The 19,895-nt window shown below is 41.6% G+C and overlaps 1 protein-coding gene and 1 pseudogene across 2 annotated transcripts in view; one reads left to right on the plus strand and one right to left on the minus strand.

The window, feature by feature from the left end:
* The window catches only part of LOC110535629 (delta-type opioid receptor-like), a 36,593-nt gene extending 27,770 nt beyond the window's left edge, over positions 1-8,823 (minus strand). Inside the window, exons 1-2 of one of the 2 annotated variants that reach the window (XR_016484460.1) lie at positions 8,583-8,808; positions 8,039-8,297 (exon numbers count right to left, since the gene is read on the minus strand). Coding sequence is in view for 1 of the 2 variants with exons in the window: in XM_090189967.1 (XP_090046093.1) it covers positions 8,039-8,277 (239 nt within the window). In the remaining variant the exon portion in view is untranslated. Of the gene's footprint in view, positions 1-8,038; positions 8,298-8,582 lie in introns of both variants that reach the window. The other variant, XM_090189967.1, reaches the window with a different exon arrangement.
* Positions 8,824-10,309: 1,486 nt separating this feature from the next.
* On the plus strand, positions 10,310-19,682 carry LOC110535013 (nuclear receptor-binding protein-like; annotated as a pseudogene).
* The last annotated feature ends 213 nt before the right edge of the window (positions 19,683-19,895 follow it).

A 19,895-nucleotide genomic window follows, 5' to 3' on the forward strand; every position in this document is an offset into this window, starting at 1 on the left:
CTCCAGAGATGTTTGATTGTGTTCAAGTACGAGCTCTGGCTGGGCCACTCAAGGACATTCAAAGACTTGTCCCGAAGCCACTCCTGCGTTGTCTTGGCTGTGTGCTTAGGGTCGCTGTCCTGTTGGACAGTAAACCTTCACATTAGTATGAGGTCTCGAGTGTCCTGGAGCAGGTTTTTATATTTTTTTAAATATATTTTATTTTTGCATTTTCCAATTAAGAACATTCAAAACAAAAGTGAAAAGATATTAGACAACAATATGACAAAGTGACAGTAACAGACGAGTGTAAAAAAATAAAAATTATTATATATACAAACATACAATAAATAAGTCATAATAAAGAGTCAAATAAAAAATAATAATAATGAGACATTGGATCATATACCTGCCGTACTCTACATATTATACATTACGTGTGAAACATTATGTGAGGATTATATAGAGATTCAATCAATGTGATGTGGGGGGAGATTCTTCATATAGTCAATAAAAGGTTGCCAAATTCTGTAAAATGTCTCTAACTTAAGCAGTAAGTGATTTTCTCCATTAAGATTTAACTATTAACTTCCGATAGCCACATTGCAACTAGCAGGGGGGAATCCGATTTCCATTTCAAGGCACTACATTTCTTGGCAATCGCTAGCAATATTTATGTTAGCTTTATAGTATGGCTTTGCCTAAGATTCGAGTTAGTAAAGTTACCCGGTACAAAGACCTCCGGGTCTAAAGGGAATGCAACCCCGTGAATTGAGGATATGGTATCGCATACCCCCTGCCAGAAACCGTGTAGTTTTGAACACTGCCAAGTGGAATGGAGGACTGTTCCTTCATCTGAGCCACATCTAAAACACAGGGAGGAGATATCAGGGTTGAACTTGTGCAGTCTAGATTGGGTGATTGAGAGCTGATGGAGGAAATTAAACTGGATCAGTCTGTATCTGGAGTTCAATGTGGATGTAACACCATCCCTGCATAGGTCACTCCATAGACCCTCATCAAGATTAATACCCAGATCTTTTTCCCATCTAAGTCGGGGTTTATCTAGCTCAGGCAGTGTTAATCCTGACATAAGAGCATTGTAAACACGGGAAATGGTCTTGAACAGTGGTTGGTCTGCGTGGCAGAGTTGTTCAATTGGTGACATCTTAGGTAGGTTCCATTGTCCCTTGAGCGTCACCCTAATAAAGTTTCGTAGTTGTAGGTAGCTAAAGAAGTCCCTGTTAGGCAAGTGGTATTTCTGTTTCAGCTGATCAAAAGACATAAGAACTCCCTCCTCATAACAATTCTGCAGAAGAGTGACACAGACCATGGTCTAAAGTTACTATTCTGGAAAAACATAGGAATCAATCTATTGTTCCATGAAGGGGTTTTAGGGGAAAGAAATCCCTCCCGTCTGAACAGCTCATGCCGTTTGCACCATGCCAGGACAGAATGTATGATTAAAGGGTTGTCGGTGATGGTTTTTATAGATTTTCTGTCCCATTTGTAAAAGAATTCTGCCCCAGTGTCATCATTTACCTCAAACTTTTCAATGTTCAATCATGAGGGAGAGGGACCATTGCCAGAAACCTAGACTGTGCAGCCCAGTAGTATATTCTAAAATTGGGGAGGCTTAAGCCCCCTTGACCGTAATCAAGGGTCAGTTTATCCAGGCCAACCGTAGGGGTTTTGCCGTGCCAGATAAACCGCCTGGTCAGCTTGTCGAGAGAGGAAAAGAATGCTGCAGGCACAGGGATAGAAACAAATATAGAAATCTGGGCAGGACCTTCATTTTAATTACATTGATTCTACCCAGTAGAGTGAGAGGCAAGTCCATCCATTTATACAGGTTACCCTCCACTTTTTGCAACAAGCCGGCCAGATTGAGTTTATAGAGGTTCTTCAGGTTACCATCCACCATTATGCCCAAATATGTGAAGCCCATAGGCGACCATCTAAAAGTAAACTTGTGCTTGATGGTATGGTGGTCAAAGACAGACAACGGTAAGATTTCACTTCTATCAAAATTGACCTTATATCCAGAGAAAGAACTACAACACCGTAGTAGGATCTGCAAGTGAGAGAGGGAATGTTCTGGGTTCGTTAGAAATAAGATAAGGTTGTCCGCAAAGTGTGATAACTTATGAGTATGGGGGCCCACCTCAAAGCCATGTATGTCAGGGCACGTTCTAATAGTCTCAGCCAATGGTTTGATGGCGAGGGCAAAGAGGTGGGGGCTAATTGGGCAACCTTGTCTGTTCCCCCTATAGAGAGGGAAAGAGGAGGAAATAATCCCATTGATAGCAATCCTAGCTTTAGGAGATTTGTAGAGTGATTTTATTAAATGTACAAACACGGTACCTAAACCAAACTTTTCCAAGACGCGAAAGAGGTATGGCCATTCAACCCTATCAAAGGCCTTATCGGTGTCGAGGGAGACTGCGACACTAGGTATTTTGTTTTTGTTAGCAAGGTGAATTATATCAAGGAACCTTCTGAGATTATTGGAGGACAATCTATTAATTATGAAGCCAGTCTGATCCTGGTTGACCAACAGGGGAAGACATGACTCCAGTCACTTAGATAGCCTCTTGGTGACCAGTTGACAATCTGTGTTAAGGAGAGAGATTGGTCTATAGGAGGCGGACTTTAGCAGGGTTTTCCCTTTCTTCTGAAGCACAGTAATCACTGCTTGAGAGAAAGACTCTGGAAAGCAGTTGTCCTCCCCGGCTTTTTAAGTACCTCCATAAAGGTAGGGGTCCAACAGCTCCCTAAATTCTTTATAGAACTCTGGAGGGAAGCCATCCTTCCCAGGAGATTTATTAGAAGGTAAGGATTTAATGGCCTCCAACAATTCAGGAACTGAGAACTGTTCACTCAGGCGCTCTCTGTCTTCCTCTTCCAGGCATGGGAGGTTGAGAGAGGAGATAAAGAAGTTGATCTCTGATAGATCATCGCTTGATTGGGAAGTGTAGAGGTCTTCGTAGTATTTCTTAAAAGTCTCATTAATTTCAGTAGGGGTGAAAGATATCTCATTAGTAAGAGTTTCTATAGCATTAATTGTCCTCTTACTTTTCTCTACTTTCAGTTGCCATGCCAATACTTTGTGTGCTTTCTCTCCAAGCTCGTAGTAACGCTGTTTTGATTTAGTGAAGGCCCTCTTAGCTTGATATGTGTTCAGAGTATTATATTTCAGTTTTTTATTTACCAAACGCCTGTATAGATCTTTAGCCAGGCCTCTTTGGTAGGTTCTCTCTAGCTCAGAGATTTCAGATTCAAGGACATTCAGTTCCACACCGTGTTTTCTCTTCAACACTTTAGTATAGGAAATTATCTGTCCCCTCAGATAGGCTTTCAATGTGTCCCAAAGAATGAAACTGTCAGGAGCGGAGGGTTTGTTTGTCAAAGTAAAAAATATTGATCTGCTCCTTGATGATTGCACAAAATTCAGGTTGCTTCAGGAGTGTAGAATTTAGTCTCCATCTATATGCCCCATTTACCTTGGTAGGAATGGAGATTGATAATACCAGAGAAGAATGGTCACTAAGAAATCTGGGGAGATACTCGATATCTAACACTCTATGAAACAGTTGGGTCGATAGTAAAAAGTTATCTATGCGTGTGTGTGTCTTGTGTGGGTGTGAATAAAAAGAGTAGTCCCTATCCAGTGGGTGCAACTGTCTCCAGATGTCTAGCAAATTAAGATCTTTCATGAATTGCATGGTGAGCTTGCCGGCTTTGGTAAGAAGTGAGGCTTTATCAGAGGACCTATCAAGAACTGTATCTAAACAAAAATGTAAATCTCCTCCAGCCAGTAGCTATCCTGGTTGAGCAGCCTGAAGGAAGACATATGGTCATCGAAGTTAGGAGCATAAATATTCAATAGGGTCCAAGACTCTGAAATCATATGCCCCTGCACCAAAACAAACCTGCCCGAGGGATCAGAGATGGTGTTGTTGACGCAGAAGGGGATGTGTCTACTTATCAAAATTGCAGTTCCTCTTGCTTTGGGGTTAAAAGAGGATGCAAAAACGTGTCCTACCCATTCCCTCTTCAATTTCTTGTGTTCACTGGCTGTAAGATGTGTTTCTTGTAAAAACACAATGTCGGCCTTTAATTTCTTAAGGTATGTATAGACTCTTTTCCTCTTATTCGTGCTGTTAAGACCTTTAAGACCTTTTGGATTAAACATAGGTTGGATTGCAAATATATAACCGAATGGGAATCTCTCGTATGTAAATAGTCAGGTAATATTTCAACTTTAGTTAGTTTAGTTAGGAAAGAAACAACAAAAAACATGGAAAAATAAACAAAAACAGAAACCCCATCCACCCCAATTGTCAGACTAAAACCACAATCCCAACAATCAAACATGAATACAATTGTAGAGATACGTTGTTGCTCGCTATCCATCTTGCTCAAGTGCTAAACCTTGGCGTAAACTAAAACCTGCAAGCTCTCTAAGTTGAAAACAAACGTTGTGAATAGACATTTATGGCTGAATATTTACTGCCCACAGTAAGGGCTGCTTGAGTCTCTTTTCAGGAGAGGAGAAACATAAATGGGGGGGAAAGCAGTGGGCCTAAGCTCACTAATTTGCTTCGCCCAGTGGATATTGACTAAACCGAAATATACTCTCCTGTAAATGTAATAGGACTCACCCCGGAAAAAAAACAGTTAGTTGAAAAAGTACAAATCAATTATAGCGACCGGATAGCGGGGTAAACGGATTCAAATTCCAAGAAGATATCTGCAGTCCAGTCCCAGGACAGCACGGAAAAGAAAAAACAAACAAACTGTATCTTATCCCCCAGAGAGACCATCCTGATTCAGAAGTGGTTCAGTTCTTTGATAAAAGTGAGCACTTCTCCCGGTGTGTTGAAGAGATGGCTTCGGCCTTTGTACTGAACTTTCATCCGCTCAGGGTAGATGAGGTAGCCGGTGATGTTCTTCTCCTTCAGTGCTTTGGTGGCAGGTCTGAAATGCTTGCGACGTCTGGCGAGATCCGCGCTCATATCCGGGAAAAGGCTGACCCTCTTGCCATCGATGGTGATGTCCTCTTTGGCTCTTGCGAGTTGCAGTATCTTATCTCTGTCCTGGAAACGGAGGAACCTGATCAGGATGGCTCGTGGAGGCTCATCTGGCCGGGGTTTCGGTGCTGATGTTCTGTGGGCGCGTTCGATTTCCAATGGCTTAATGACGTTGATTATGCCTAGGACATCCAGGATCCATTGAGTGAAGAAACGGACCGGGTCACGGCCCTCGCTGTCCTCTTTCAATCCCACCACACGGATATTACTACCTCGGTTCTGGTTCTCCATCTGGTCTACCTTGTTTTTGAGGTAGGCATTGTCCTTTTGCAGTTGTATCAGAACCTGGTCATGTCGAGTGATGGTATCCTCATCTGTGCTAATGCGCAACTCAGCCTCAGTCGTTCTCAAAAGGAGATCATTCATGGAGGATTTCAGGTTGTCAATGGAAGAATGGAGTTCAGCCGATTTCTTGTCAATTTTCAGAGAAAGACCTTTGTTACTATCCTGAATTTCCCAGAGGAGAGTAGCAAGCATGTCGGCAGGCTCGCAAGAGGCTGAAACTGTCGTCTGAGTTATGAGAGCTAATACTAATCTTGCTAGCTGTAGCGTTATCTTGGGAATCAACAACGTTTAGGTCGTCCTTCTTGCCTCTCGGCCAGAGGTCCATGGCTCTTTGGGAAGGTACGTTTTTTACAATTTATCAGCCAATGTTAGAATATTGTTTCAATGTTGTTATTTAGGTAATAATGGAATAACTTTGAAGAGCTCAGTTTGTCAACGTCTGCTCAGCTCCGCGGCATCACGTGCTCCCTGGAGCAGGTTTTAATCAAGGATCTCTTTCTACTTTGCGCCGTTCATCTTTCCCTCTAATCCTGACTAGTCTCCCAGTCCCTGAAAAACATCCCCACACCATACTTCCATACTTCACTGTAGGGATGGTGCAAGGTTTCCTCCAGATGTGATGCTTGGCATTCAGGCCAAAGAGTTCAATATTGGTTTCATCAGACCAGAGAATCTTGTTTCTCATGGTCTGAGAGTTCTTTAGGTGCCTTTTGGCAAACTCCAAGCGGGCTGTCATGTGCCTTTTACTGAGGAATCGTTTCCATCTGGCCACTCTACCATAAAGGCCTGATTGGTGGAGTGCTGCAGGGATGCTTGTCCTTTTGGAAGGTTTCCCCATCTCCACAGAGGAGCTCTGGAGCTCTGTCAGAGTGACCATCGGGTTCTTGGTCACCTCCCTGACCAAGGCCCTTCTCCCCCGATTGTTCAGTTTGGCTGGGGTCCAGCTGTAGGGAGAGTCTTGGTGGTTCCAAACTTCTTCAATTTAAGAATGCTGGAGGCCACTGTGGTCTTGGGGACCTTCAATGCTGCAGATATTTTTTGGTACCCTTCCCCAGATCTGTGCCGACACAATCCCGTCTCGGAGCTCTTCGGACAATTCCTTTGACCTCATGGCTTCGGTTTTGCTCTGACATGCACTGTCAGCTGTGGGACGCTGTATAGACAGGTGTGTGCCTTTCCAAATCATGTCCAATTAATTGAATTTACCACAGGTGGACTCCAATCAAGTTGTAGAAACATCTGAAGGATGATCAATGGAAACAGGATGTAACAGAGCTCAATTTCGTCTCATAGAAAAGGGTCTGAATGCTTATTTAAATAAGGTTTCTCTGTTTTTTTTTTTTTAAATATTAATTTGCAAACATTTCTAAAAACCTGTTTTCGCTTTGTCATTATGGGGTATTTTGTTGTACATTGATGAGGAAATGTATTTAATCCATTTTAGAATAAGGCTGTAATGTAAAATTGTGGAATAAGGGAAGGGGTCTGAATACTTTCTGAATGCATTTTACATACAGTATAGCATTATAGACTATTGGTCAGTTACCATACACATGATCCACTAGAAGTTAGTTGAGCCTGTTGCTTTTTTGGATCAATACCTTGGACATGCTCCCATTTCACACTGTGATTATTCCTATCATCGACAGATTCTACACTTACCATTGCCGTTTTGAAAATATAACGCGGTAGGGATAATAAGGAAGGCCAAAACATCTGCTATGCGGATGTCGGCCAATGCTGATTATCAATGGTTAACGCTCGATCTGATTGAATCTAGGCCTGTACGACAATTAAATCACCGCTCTGATAGCACATTTCCTTCTAATGAGAAGGGGGGAAAATCAGTCAATCAGATGAAAAAAATATATCAATTGTAAACTGAGCTGGCTACATAAAACAGAGAGCTGAGAGTATATCGCTATTTACTAATCAATGGAATTAACTTGGCAACGAGCATGTTCTGACGAAGACATCCATGGACGTCTAAAATACGGAATTCTGCTCACCGGAAGATAATGTGCAATCAATCTGATTTGAGGTAATTGTCTCTAGTCTGGAGTGCTTTGTGAGCCGTTGGTGCACTGCGTATGACACCAGCACTGTTTTATCTGTTTTACACACCTTAAATAAAACCCAACGAGGTGCAAGCAACCCTATCAACATGATAGAGCGCCATTGGTTTTAAATGCAATTAATGCGCTTTCTCTCTGCCCAAAGAACACTATTTCTCATAGGCTTGGCACATTTCATTTACACATTTAGAACACTTTTCAACATTGCCCCCAACAGATGTCGCATTCCAATTGTAAAAAGTCCCAATAGTAAAAAAAGTATTTTCCTTCCAATAGAACTGTACAGTATGTTATGATTGAAACAAAAATAATCAAGCCTAACAAATCATATAGTGATTGTACATGTACTATTAGGTTTAAACATGCACCTGCCACTGGGTGGCTCACAAGTGTTGCAAATGTTTCAAAACTTCACTTTTTAGTTTACATTTGTGTGCGAAAATGTGGTAAGGTGTTTGCATGGGCATCTTACTGAAATGTTTTTTTTTTAGCATACTTGGTGTAACCCTTAATTTGCCTAAACTCTTTGGCAATAGCCTATATATTGGCAATTGATATCAATGCAATATTGAGATGAGTGTGCAAATCAATTCAAATAAACCTTACCTGATGATAACATACATGACGAGGCAGTTGCCCACCAAGCCCACCACAAACACCACGGAGTACACAGCTGTGATAATGGGGATTATTGGGGACATTGACTCCTCTTCCCCGTCAGAGTCCAAAGTCAGATTGTGACCTGCTGCAAATCCAGACTGCGAAGTAGAATTCATATAGCATTCTTCGCCGAGCGCCAAGTGGCACTTATCGGCTTTGAAAATTTCAACCGGGGTGGCTTCCATTTTTGGGTATGTTTGACCACCTAACGAAAAGGAGAAAAGGGCATATGCCTTTGACTGGCTGTTTGCTATGCGTGAAGTAAGCCCGAAAGAAGAAAAAATAACGGTAAGAAAGTTGAAGATGTGCGTCAAATTATTATAGTTTGTAAATTAAACCAACTTTTTATTATATGCCGTTCAAATTAATATATATATATTCATATATATATATATACAGGTCAAATCAATCCTGTTTTTAATGTGATATTAACAATTAAAACGTCATGCACAATGCGTAATTTCACCCACCCGGGCCCTCGGTGACTTACCCTCTGGATATTAGTTCCTTCTGTTCCTTTTCTGTGTTTGTAGAATATGGAATTTTTGCTGAACAAAAATATATTTTCTGTTGGATTTCAGAAGGTTATGGCTCGCCAAACTTTGTAGAGTGGAGTATGTATGTGAGCAACAATCGCAGCACCGCGGCTCGGCGGAGACTCGAGTCACTCCCGCTCAGTAGCCTACCCGACAACCCCCCCCCCCCTCCCCCTCCCCCTCCCCATCGAGCACAAATATGACATCAGAGAAGTGACAATAACCCCAAGACATAGTTAACGTCCCCACGTAACCATGGACTAGCCCACAACTGTGAGAGGTAAAGTGCGCAAAGAAAATACAGACATCCATTTCCTTATTACATGAATTAAATCACAATAATATAGTCTTTATCATATCAGTTATATCACACTATATAATATTCTTTGTGGAAGTTATTGACCATGAATAATATATCATTCCAGCACAGAACCAATCATTCATTATTAGCCACACAAAATACCCTCTAACAAAGATGATGTCCTGTATGTACACTATGTGATTATGCACTGTGACCAATCATATGCTGTGCCATATGAATATGACGTATGGTGATATATTTCCTACCCTCTATCCTGTAACGTAGGTAAATATAGGCTACTCTGTGTATGTCCTGAAATGCATGTACAAGCTGTAACTGATGTGAGTGGAAATGCTGGGTCTCAGTCTCGGTTTGTAGTCTTCTGGGTAGCCTGAGGGATGCCAAGGATCCATGAGCTCTAAACACTAATTACAGCTAATCAGAGGAGAAAGCAAATGAGAAAGTCAAACCTAGTTAATACAGCCCAAAATGTTCCCACGGTGATTTACATAGTGGATATGATGCACGATAGGTCCTTGGTTCAAATAAGATCAACAGATACACAAACAACAGGAAGCAGATTGAAGCACTTAAGCACAGATCTTTCAAATGTTTAGCAGTCATCATATCCATAGATGTCTATAATTGATTGGTGCACTTTTATTCTGTATTGCTTCAGTACTGATGATTACTGAGTCATACTCTGACTTGACTTAATCCTCTTGGCCCCCTTGGGTGCATAGGGCATCCACCATGGCTCCCAACCTCACTCTCTTCTGCCCAAGAGCTTTTAGTCATACTCTAAAGTGTCGTTTTTGCAAGGCCCCTTTCTCTCAAAAAAAGAAATTCCTTTGGTTGAACAGATCATTTCGTATTTTGTTCAAGCACTAGTACAGCAAAATGCTTTCCTGGAAGTTACGTTTTATCTGCTGGGATAGGGGGTCATCCTAGCACATTTCTCAGAATTTCTTTAAAAGGGTTAACTAGTTTGTAGCTTGTAAAAATAATGGTAATATGTCATGGCATTTCAGCAACCCTATGTATTACATACAGGAATAGCGTTTAATTGTGTTAATTACGTTTTTTTGAGAAAATATCTGAAGAGAACACATAAGTACTGAATTACTAGCGTGTTCTACTGCAATGGCTGAAATGAATCAGGGTTATTTTGAAATGCAATATAGTTATTGGAAATGACATTGTCATTTATTTTCCCACTGTATCAATTGTCAATGTGAATGTCTTGTCAGTTCAATATGGATCACTTCCCATGTCTTGTTCTTCTGGTAGGTGTTGATGTAAGGCTCAAGTCATCTCTGGCTTGAAGCTCTGAAATATTCCTGACCTTAAGGAAACTGTATTTCACAGCTTCCATCACAAATGGCTCTCACAACGTCAGGCAAATCAGACACATAAAAATGAATGATCGTGTCACCTGGCGGAGTCTACCTGAATTTGTGACAGTGGACATTTGACAAAGATATCCCCAAAAGTAAGCCAGGCGAAGAAGGTTGGATCGCTATCTCTTAGGTTGCATTCCAAATGGCACCCTACTCCCGATGGTGCACTACTTTTGACCAGCGCCCTATGGGGAGCCCTGTAGGGAATGGGATTCCATTCCTTACGCAGACTTACTCTGCATAACAGCTTTCTTGATTAGCGGTATCAGGGACAAGGGCGGTAGTACATTTGGATATTACATTTTCATGTGTGGTATGAGAACCTTTTTGAGGGACACACTGTTCCTCTGCTGCAAAATGCATTGAGTGCATTTGACCTGTGACACCATCTTCATCCAACACAACGGACTCATCAAGATAGTATCAGTGGCTCCAGACACCATCAACAACCGTGTGAAGACCTGCAGAAAGGAACAGAAAAACCTGTACTTCTTCACCCCTGAATATGGAACTGTTGTAGATGTCACCACTGCAATGGATATCTACTCCTTTGGGATGTGTGCCTTGGAGATGGCAGTGTTGGAGATCCAGGGAAATTGAGAATCTTCCCATTTCAGGAGGGCATCAACAACGTCATATAGTCACTGGAAGATCCCCCTACAGAGGGAGTTTATTCAGACGTTTCTGGAGGCTGACCTGTTTAAGAGGCCTACAGCCAGAGAGCTGCTTTTCCACCAGGCTCTGTTTTAGGTGCCCTTGTTGAAGCTGCTAGCTGCACACTGCATCGTTAGCCACCAGCATATGATCCCTGAGAATGCCTTAGAGGAGAACACTAAGAACATGGACCCCAACCTCATCATCGCTGAGATAAAGGCAGGCGTGCAGGGCAAGCTGTTTCAGTATCCTGACTTGGAACTGGAGAAGTTCTTGGAGGATGTCGGGAATGGTATCTACAACCTAGCGTTTGGGCTGCCCTTTCGCCCATTGTCACCACCTCTGTCAAATCCCCCACCCCAGAACCCGCAGAATCAACATTGTCTCAGAGTATTTTGTATTATTCTGTCAATCTGAGACAATCCCTTTAGTGTGATATGTTACGTATCGTATGGTACTGTATGTATTCATTTGTGGATGTCCATCATCCGTTTTGTATGATATGTTACGAATTACAATTCGTATGATATTTCACAAACTCTTAAAATGTACAATGTGTTACAAAGTTGCAAAACGTATGATATGTTACAAATTCCAATGTGTCATGGCTAACATTAGCTAGGTGGCTAACGCTAACATTAGCAATCTCTAGGGGTTAGAGGTTAAGGGTAGGAGTTAGGTTAAAGGTTTAAGGTTGGGTTTAGGATTAGGATTAGGGAAACGGTTAGCTAAAAGGGTTAGGGTTAGGGGAAGGGTTAGCTAACATGCTAAGTAGTTGCAAAGTAGCAATAAAGTAGTAAGTAGTTGCAAAGTTACTAATTAGCTAAAATTGTATGTGATAAATTTCGAACACACAACCTTTGGATTGCTAGAGGTTTGCGTTATATGCCCACCCATGCACCCAGAACAACCACCCTTCTTTTGTTATTGCCTTAAGTAACCTTCAGTCTTACGCAACCATACCTAACGTAACATATCATACTAATTTGAGTGTCCTGGATTTACCTTCACTATGTTACTTCTAGTCTGTGAGAACAGTCTGGCTAAACTACGGACATACAAGGTTGTTCAGATGCAGTGTAATATTGAACCGGTGGAGGAGAGTGCAAAACATTATCTGACACTACTGTGGAAGCTGGAGGACAAACTGAACAGACACCTGCAGTGCCTTCAGACAATATTCATACCCTTTTACTTATTCCACATTTTGTTGTGTTACAGCATGAATTCATTGATCTATTGATTAAATATATTGTTTTCTCACCAATTTACAAACAATACCCCATAATGACAACGTGAAAACATGTTTTTAGACATTTTAGCAACAAACAAAAAAAATGAAATACTAAAATATTTCATTCACATAAGTATTCACAACCCTGAGTTAATAGATGTTAGAATCACCTTTGACAGCAATCGCAGGGTAAGTCTCTAAAAGCTTTGTACACCTGGATTGTACAATATTTTCACATTATTATTTTAAAAATTCTTCAAGCTCTGCCAAGTTGGCCGTTGATCATTACTAGACAGCCATTTTCAAGTCTTGCCATACATATTCAAGACGATTTAAGTCAAAACTGTAACTTGGACACTCAGGAACATTCAATGTCATCTTGATAAGCAACTCCAGTGTATATTTGGCCTTGTGTTTTAGGTTATTGAATTTGTCTACCAGTGTCTGTTAGAAAGCAGACTGAACTAGGGTTTTCTCTATGATTTTGCCTGTGCTTAGCTCTATTCCATTCCAAAACACTGTTCCATTCTATTCCAAAAAACTCCCTAATCCTTGCCAGACAAGCATACCCATAACATGATGCAGCCACCACCATGCTTAAAAATATAAAGAGTGGTTCTCAGACATGTGTTGTGTTTGCTCCAAACATAACGCTTTGTATTCAGGACTGTAATGCCCGGGGTGTAGTGGAGGAAGGAGTCAGACGCAGGAGACAGAGAGTTCAGAGTAGCGCTACTTCTTTATTCACCAACCAGGTGAAAACAGACGCCACACCAACGACGACGACGACCGCCGAGCGCCACCCGAACGGGAAGGGGAGCCACCTTCGGTAGGAGTCGTGACAAGGACATAAAGAACATTTCTTTGCCACATTTTTTGCAGTTTTACTTTAGTGCCTTGTTGCAAACAGGATGCGTGTTTTGGAATATTTTTATTCTGTACAAGCTTCCTTCTTTTCACTCTGTCAATTAGGTTAGTATTGTGGAGTAACTGCAATGTTGTTGATCCATCCTCAGTGTTCTCCCTGTCACAGCCGTTAAACTCTGCAAATGTTTTAAAGTCACCATTGGCCTCACCAGTCCTCCCTCACGTTATACAAGCATTTTTCTACACCCGCAATGCTATCTGCTAAATATATGTATACCACCAATAACATTTAATTTGATCAAAACTTGATTTGATTTCCTCACCAGCAACTGAGTTAGGAAAGACACCTGTATCTTTGTAGAGACTGGGTGTATTGATACACCATCCCAAAGTGTAATTAATAACTTTGCCATGCTCAAAGGGATATTCAATGTCTGCTTTTTTATTTTTACCCATCTACCAATAGGTTCCCTTCTTTACGAGGTGTTGAAAAACCTCCCTGGTCTTTATAGTTGAATCTGTGTTTGAAATTCACTGCTCAACTGAGGGACCTTATAGACAATTGTGTGGGGTACCGAGATGATGTTAAACACTATTATTGCACACAGAGTGAGTCAATGCAACTTACTTTGTGACTTGTTAGGCACATTTTTACTCCTGAACCTATTTAGGCTTGACATGACAAAAGGTTGACAACTTATTGACTCAAGACATTTCAGCTTTTCATTTTTAACTACTTTGTAAACATTTCTAAAAACATGATTCCCCTTTGACATTATGGGGTACTGTGTGTAGGCAAGTGACACAAAATCTTAATGTAATCCAGTTTCAAATTCAGGCTGTAACACAACAAAATGTGGAAAAAGTCAAGGGGTGTGAATACTTTCTGAATGCACTGTAAGCTGTGATTTGTTAGCCAATGAAAATGTACAGGAACTGTCTGTTGAGCTTGCTTCATCAGCAAGGTGGGCCAGAGCAGGATGTACTAGAAGAGGCCTTCACCAAGTTCTTCAGCAGGAACGGTTCCCTCAACCCTGCCACTGTGCCTTTACAGGGCTGCCAAGTCAGTCCCTTTCTGTTTAGTTCCCTCTATACAGTAGCAACTTCTTTTGGGAAGGAAGCCAACACAGTTATCATATGTCAGTATTACTTGTTAGGGCGGCAGGTAGTCCAGCGCTTAAGAGTGTTGGGCCTGTAACCGAAAGGTCGCTGGTTCCAATCCCTGAATTGACTTGGTACAAACCTGTCAATGTTTTCTTGAGCAAGGTACTTAACTCTAATTGCTTCTATAAGTCACTCTGAATAAGAGCTTCTGCTAAATTATTAAAATGTAAATTAAAAAATGTACAAATCACTTGTTTAGAATATATATCCAGAACTGTATCAGGGAGGAGGTCAGAGATATGGCAGTGTGGTGCCAGGACAATAACCTCTCTCTCAACTTGAGAAAGACAAAGGAGTTGATCGTGGACTACAGAAAAAGGAAAGCCGAGCACACCCCCATTCACATTGACGCGGCTGTAGCGCAGCGGGTCGAGAGCTTCAAGTTCCTTATTGTCCACATCACTAAGGACCTATCATAGTCAAAACACAACAAGATAGGAGGCTGAAAAGATTTGGCTTGGGACCTCAGATCCTCAAAATGTTCTACAGCTGCACCATCGAGAGCACTGGTTGCATCTCAGCTTTGGTATGGCAACTGCTCGGCATTCGACCACAAGGAGCTACAGAGGGTAATGTGTAGGGCCCAGTGCATCACTGGGGCGGAGCTTTCAGCAACCGAGGACCTCTATACCAGGCGGTGTCAGAGGAAGGCCCAATAATTGTCAAATACTCCGGCCACCCAAGTCTTAGACTGTTCTCTCAGCTACCGCACCGGAAGCAGTACCGGAGCACCAAGTCGGAGAACAAAATGCTCCTTAACAGCTTCTATCCCCAAGCCAAAAGACTGCTAAAGTGTTGATCAAATGACTGCCCAGACTATTTTCATTAACTCCCTTATTTTATTCGTATTTATTTTTTGCACAGGCTTGATGTACACTCACTGGACTCTAACCACACATTCACATATACTACACTGACACACACATGGACACAAACAGAAAACACACACACACATGCATATTGACACACACACACACACACACACACACACACACACACACATTCACATTCCTTTACTCTTCACATACGCAGCTGCTACTCTCTGTTTATTATTTATGCGTATTCACTTTACCCCTACCTAAATGTACATATTACCTCAACTACCTTGACTAACCCGTACCCCTACACATTGACTTGGTACCGGTAGCCCTTGTATTTAGCCTCGTTATTGATATTTGATTGTGTTACTATTTTTCCTTTAGTTTATTTAGCACATTTTTCTTACTTAAAAAAAAATTGCACTGTTGGATAAGGGCTCATAAGTAAACATTTCAAACACCTGTTGTGTTTGGCGTATGTGACAAATAACATTTGATTTGATTTGACAACATTCACGGCGCATAAATCAAAACCTCAACAGGAATTCATTGTTTTGACTCGTGTGCCAATGATTAATATATTACAATTCATTTGCAAACACCTTCGATTGCACTATAAAATAATGAAGGGTTCTTCTTACAGATCATAAGAATGTGGTACTGCTGCAGTGTTTCATATGTCATGATTCATGCCTTATGGCTATCTTCCAACAGTCCTCATGTTTGTGTTTGATGAAGATTAAGGATGATTGACAAGTATATCTGAACAGAAAAACAAATATGTTCCTGTGAGCATTGGGAGCTGCATTACCAAGGCTATGGATTAAATGCACAAAGACCAAAAGGTTGAAAAATACATCGATTGTAAAGAGGTTTTAAGAAATACAGTGAAGAGATTCTGTTTTTCTAAATAGAAAGCGTTATATTCTCAGTGAACTAAAATCGCATTGATTGTCATTGTCATGTAATTGATCGATCCATGGAACATAAAATTATAAATTGACATTAAATGTGTCAACTAACTATTTAGCCTAGCTAAGATGTTTCCATTGCATTTGTTGATGTTTAAAATGCCAGGTTGCCCCTTTAATCTTTCAAACCATATTTACATCTCTTGCACAAATATTGTAGTATTTGCTGACTGGTTGGTGTAGTCCACTGACTATGAGTTCATCTCATCCCACTGGGCACGACTGGTTGAATTATTTCCACGTCATTTCAATTAAGTAATATTGAACCAACATGGAATAGACATTGAAATTACGTTTGCTACTAGCGGGCTGGAGTACTCTGCCAGTGTGAATTCAGTAATCCAATTTGGAGAACAGCTTACATTTTTATCCTCCCACAAATCTACTGCTGCTGGAAATTAATTTATGATCTGGATGTTTATTGAAACAGTGTGGGTCAAAGATGAGTCTCAATCTGCTCCAGTCATTTGATGATTGTATCTAGTCCCTGGAAGAATTGCAGTGAGATCCCAAATTGAGATGTACATTTTGTGTGTGTGTGTGTGCGTGCGGCGTGTGTGTGGGATGTGTGTGGGAGTGTGTGTGTGTGTTGAGTTCTGTCTTGATTTCTTTTGGGAGTATACCAAGACCCTTGGGAGTTTAGACCATGTCTTGTTTTTCCCTATTCTCCTCTGTCCTTCAGAGGACCCGTGAACATTCGCTCCACATGCTGTTTGTACTTACGCCATGCATCTTGTAAGTTTGTAGACTCCCAGTCCATTCGAGGTGAAGGAACTCCAGAAAAATCGATCTTGTAAGACCTTTTACTCTGACACCATGTCTTGTACACTTTGTACAAAATAATAAAATGCAGTACTACAGGATATTTCTTAACATAGCTCTTTATTAGCTAGCTATAACTGGCATGTTCACGTATCGCCAACCAGGATCAAACTGACCATGACCTAACCATTTGGGTGGTATTAACCAATCATAGCACAGGCGGTAAAATGCATCCAATTACAATTCAGTATGTTTACACATGAATACTACACATCTGTCTGCCTGTCTATGACTCACCTGGAAAATCAATGCTGCTTCAGCTCAAGTCAAACCCCAAATGTACTTTAACCAAATAAATGTTTTATTTGTTTGACTTTTTGGGTGAAAATAGTTTGAGGTTGTGAGCAGTTCAGTATCGCTTGGCCAGACATACTCCTATAGCTGCAGATGGTATAGCAAGACTGAGCAGTTTTAATTCATCAATATTTTCATCAGATTTCTTTCGCTTTAGTATCGGTATTGCGGAAGTTAAGATGACGCTGGCTACTTTTTGCTATAGTTTGAATCACTGGAGACAGAGTGAAGAATGGAGAAGCCAGCTGTCAAGAAATCCGTGTCAAATTGCCTTGATTAAATATGGAACTCACTGCTGTTTTCTGTGTGGAGCTCCTTCAATTGAAAAACGCTGGCATGTTTTCTAGCCATTAGGCCTGAATGCGTCTTTGCAACAGGAATGGTTGGTTGACATGAAGAATAATCTACAGGCATAATCTCTACCAACCAGTCTCCCACGTAGTATGGAGTAGAGTAATAAAATCTTAAACATCTACTCTTGAACGAATGAGTCTAAAGACAAAGACACAACAGGAGGAGATGCTTGACTTGCATTACGACGCACGAGTTGGATAAAATAAAACAGCTGAGCATGTCACCAAGACATTCATAAGTACAGTATGCAGGCATATTTCACATTTACCAACCTGTAAAATGAACTAACTTACAGTACATTGTATATCAAACATCCATAACAAATCAATGTCTAAACTAATAACGACAAAATGCCCAGTGAACAAAGCAATATGTGTGGTTGTGGCCGTGACCCGGGTGAGTTTAGCCTTAGTGCAGCCAGTCAGCAGGGCTTCTTGTTTGATATGTGGCCCTGAAGAACAGGTGATCATCTCTCCAAAACGCTGACGGTGCATTATGGGATGCCTGGACGTTTATGGCTGGTGCTAGAGCCAATCGGACCATAGAGTGCATGCCCACTGCACAGCACACAATACATCAACAATTGAGGGAGAGGGATGGAGGTAGAGAGAAAAGAATGGATGGGAGGGAGGAGAGCAAAAGTTAGTGTGGGACCAGATAATTATCAGCAAGGGCACAGGCCTTGGGGTAGATCAAGCAGAACTGCAGATCAAAGATAGAGAGGGAGAAAACGAGAAGGGGAAGAGGGAGAGAGAAAGACAAACCATGGGGCATCATTTACCATTTTCAGATTACGGTGTGTTTTCCTCCCAAAAACCTCAACATTACGTTTTTCTCCCCAGGACATTACCCATCTCTTCTCATCCATTTTCTAAATTGGTTTACAGTTCTGGAGGCTGGGAATTACAGGTGGCTTTTACCCTGACATTTGAAAATAACTCCTTCTCCGTGATCTATTTGTCCTGCAAAAGGTTCCCCGGGTGTAAATACATAACACATTTTCTTCTAACACAAATGGCATTCAGGGTCGAGAAAAAAACATGTCGAAGTTAGTCTAAATGTTTTCTATGTTAGTCTAAACGTAGTGATCAAATACACAGGGTTGTATTCATTTGGCACCAAACAAAAGAAAACGTATTGAAACAGGGAGGGACTATGTAAACATTTCCAATAACAAACCCTTTTTTCGTTTCCGTTGTAAAAAGTTTTGCTACGATGTGCCCTAATGAATACGGACCTCGTTTTCATATGCCATACCAGCCTAATGGTTAACAGTAACTGTCCTAGGCTGCGGTCAAACTTAAAGTAGACAGCCCTCTGCCCTAAACCCTCAGTCCTTGAATTACGTTTTACATCGTCACATCCGAGTTTACCTTAAATGTCACTTGAACAAGCAAGAGAGAGTGCTGATCGGAGAGGCAACGTCCTTGGTGGAAATCTTGAAGTTGAGCTTAAAAACAATCAACCTAAAGCTACTAATGTACCTAGCACGCTAACGTAGCTAGCTAGCACTTCTGTCAGGTAGCTAATTACCCATAGTTGGCAAGCTAGTTTTATAGTTTGGTAATTTATTCCAAAACATTTCTGAATTCCCAAATATATGTTTATGAAGCTCAGGGTGAGACCCAGACCCAGACACAGGAGGCAGATGGTTAGAGTCCAAGATGTTTATTAACAATCCAAAAGGGGTAGGCAAGAGAATGGTTGTGGACAGGCAAAAGGTCAAAACCAGTTCAGAGTTCCAGAGGTACAGAATGGCAGGCAGGCTCAAGGTCAGGGCAGACAGAATGGTCAGGCAGGCGGGAATGGAGTCCAGAAAACAGGCAAAGGTCAAAACCGGGAGGACTAGTAGAAGTTAATAGAAAAGCAGGAGCATGGAAAAAACACGCTGGTTGACTTGAACATACAAGACGAACTGACACAGAGAGACAGGAAACACAGGGATAAATACACCAGGGAAAATAAGCAACACCTGGAGAGGGTGGAGACAATCACAAGGCCAGGTGAAACTGATCAGGGTGTGACAGTACCCCTGCCTCCCCCCCCAAGGGCTCCACCTGGCGTCCTACCTGGGCACATACTTGGTTGACCGGGGTGTCGGTGGTGGAAGTCGGCGATGAGGCCTGGATCCAGGATGTCTCTAGGGGAACTGAGCACCTCTCCTCTGGGCCATAGACCTCCCAGTCAACCAGGTATTGGAAACCCCTGCCCCGTGGTCGAACACTCAGGTGGCGTTTTACCGTGTATGCCGGATGGCTGTCAATGACACGGGAAGGGGTGGGTGGGTCTGGGAAAAAAAGACAAAGAACAGTGAGACACGGGCTTAATCTTAGACACATGAAAGGTAGGGTGAATACGGAGGGTACGGGGTAACAAGAGACGGACAGC

Source organism: Oncorhynchus mykiss, chromosome 11 (genome assembly GCF_057628025.1).
Source record: "Oncorhynchus mykiss isolate SJ-2025 chromosome 11, ASM5762802v1, whole genome shotgun sequence".
NCBI lineage: Eukaryota > Metazoa > Chordata > Actinopteri > Salmoniformes > Salmonidae > Oncorhynchus > Oncorhynchus mykiss.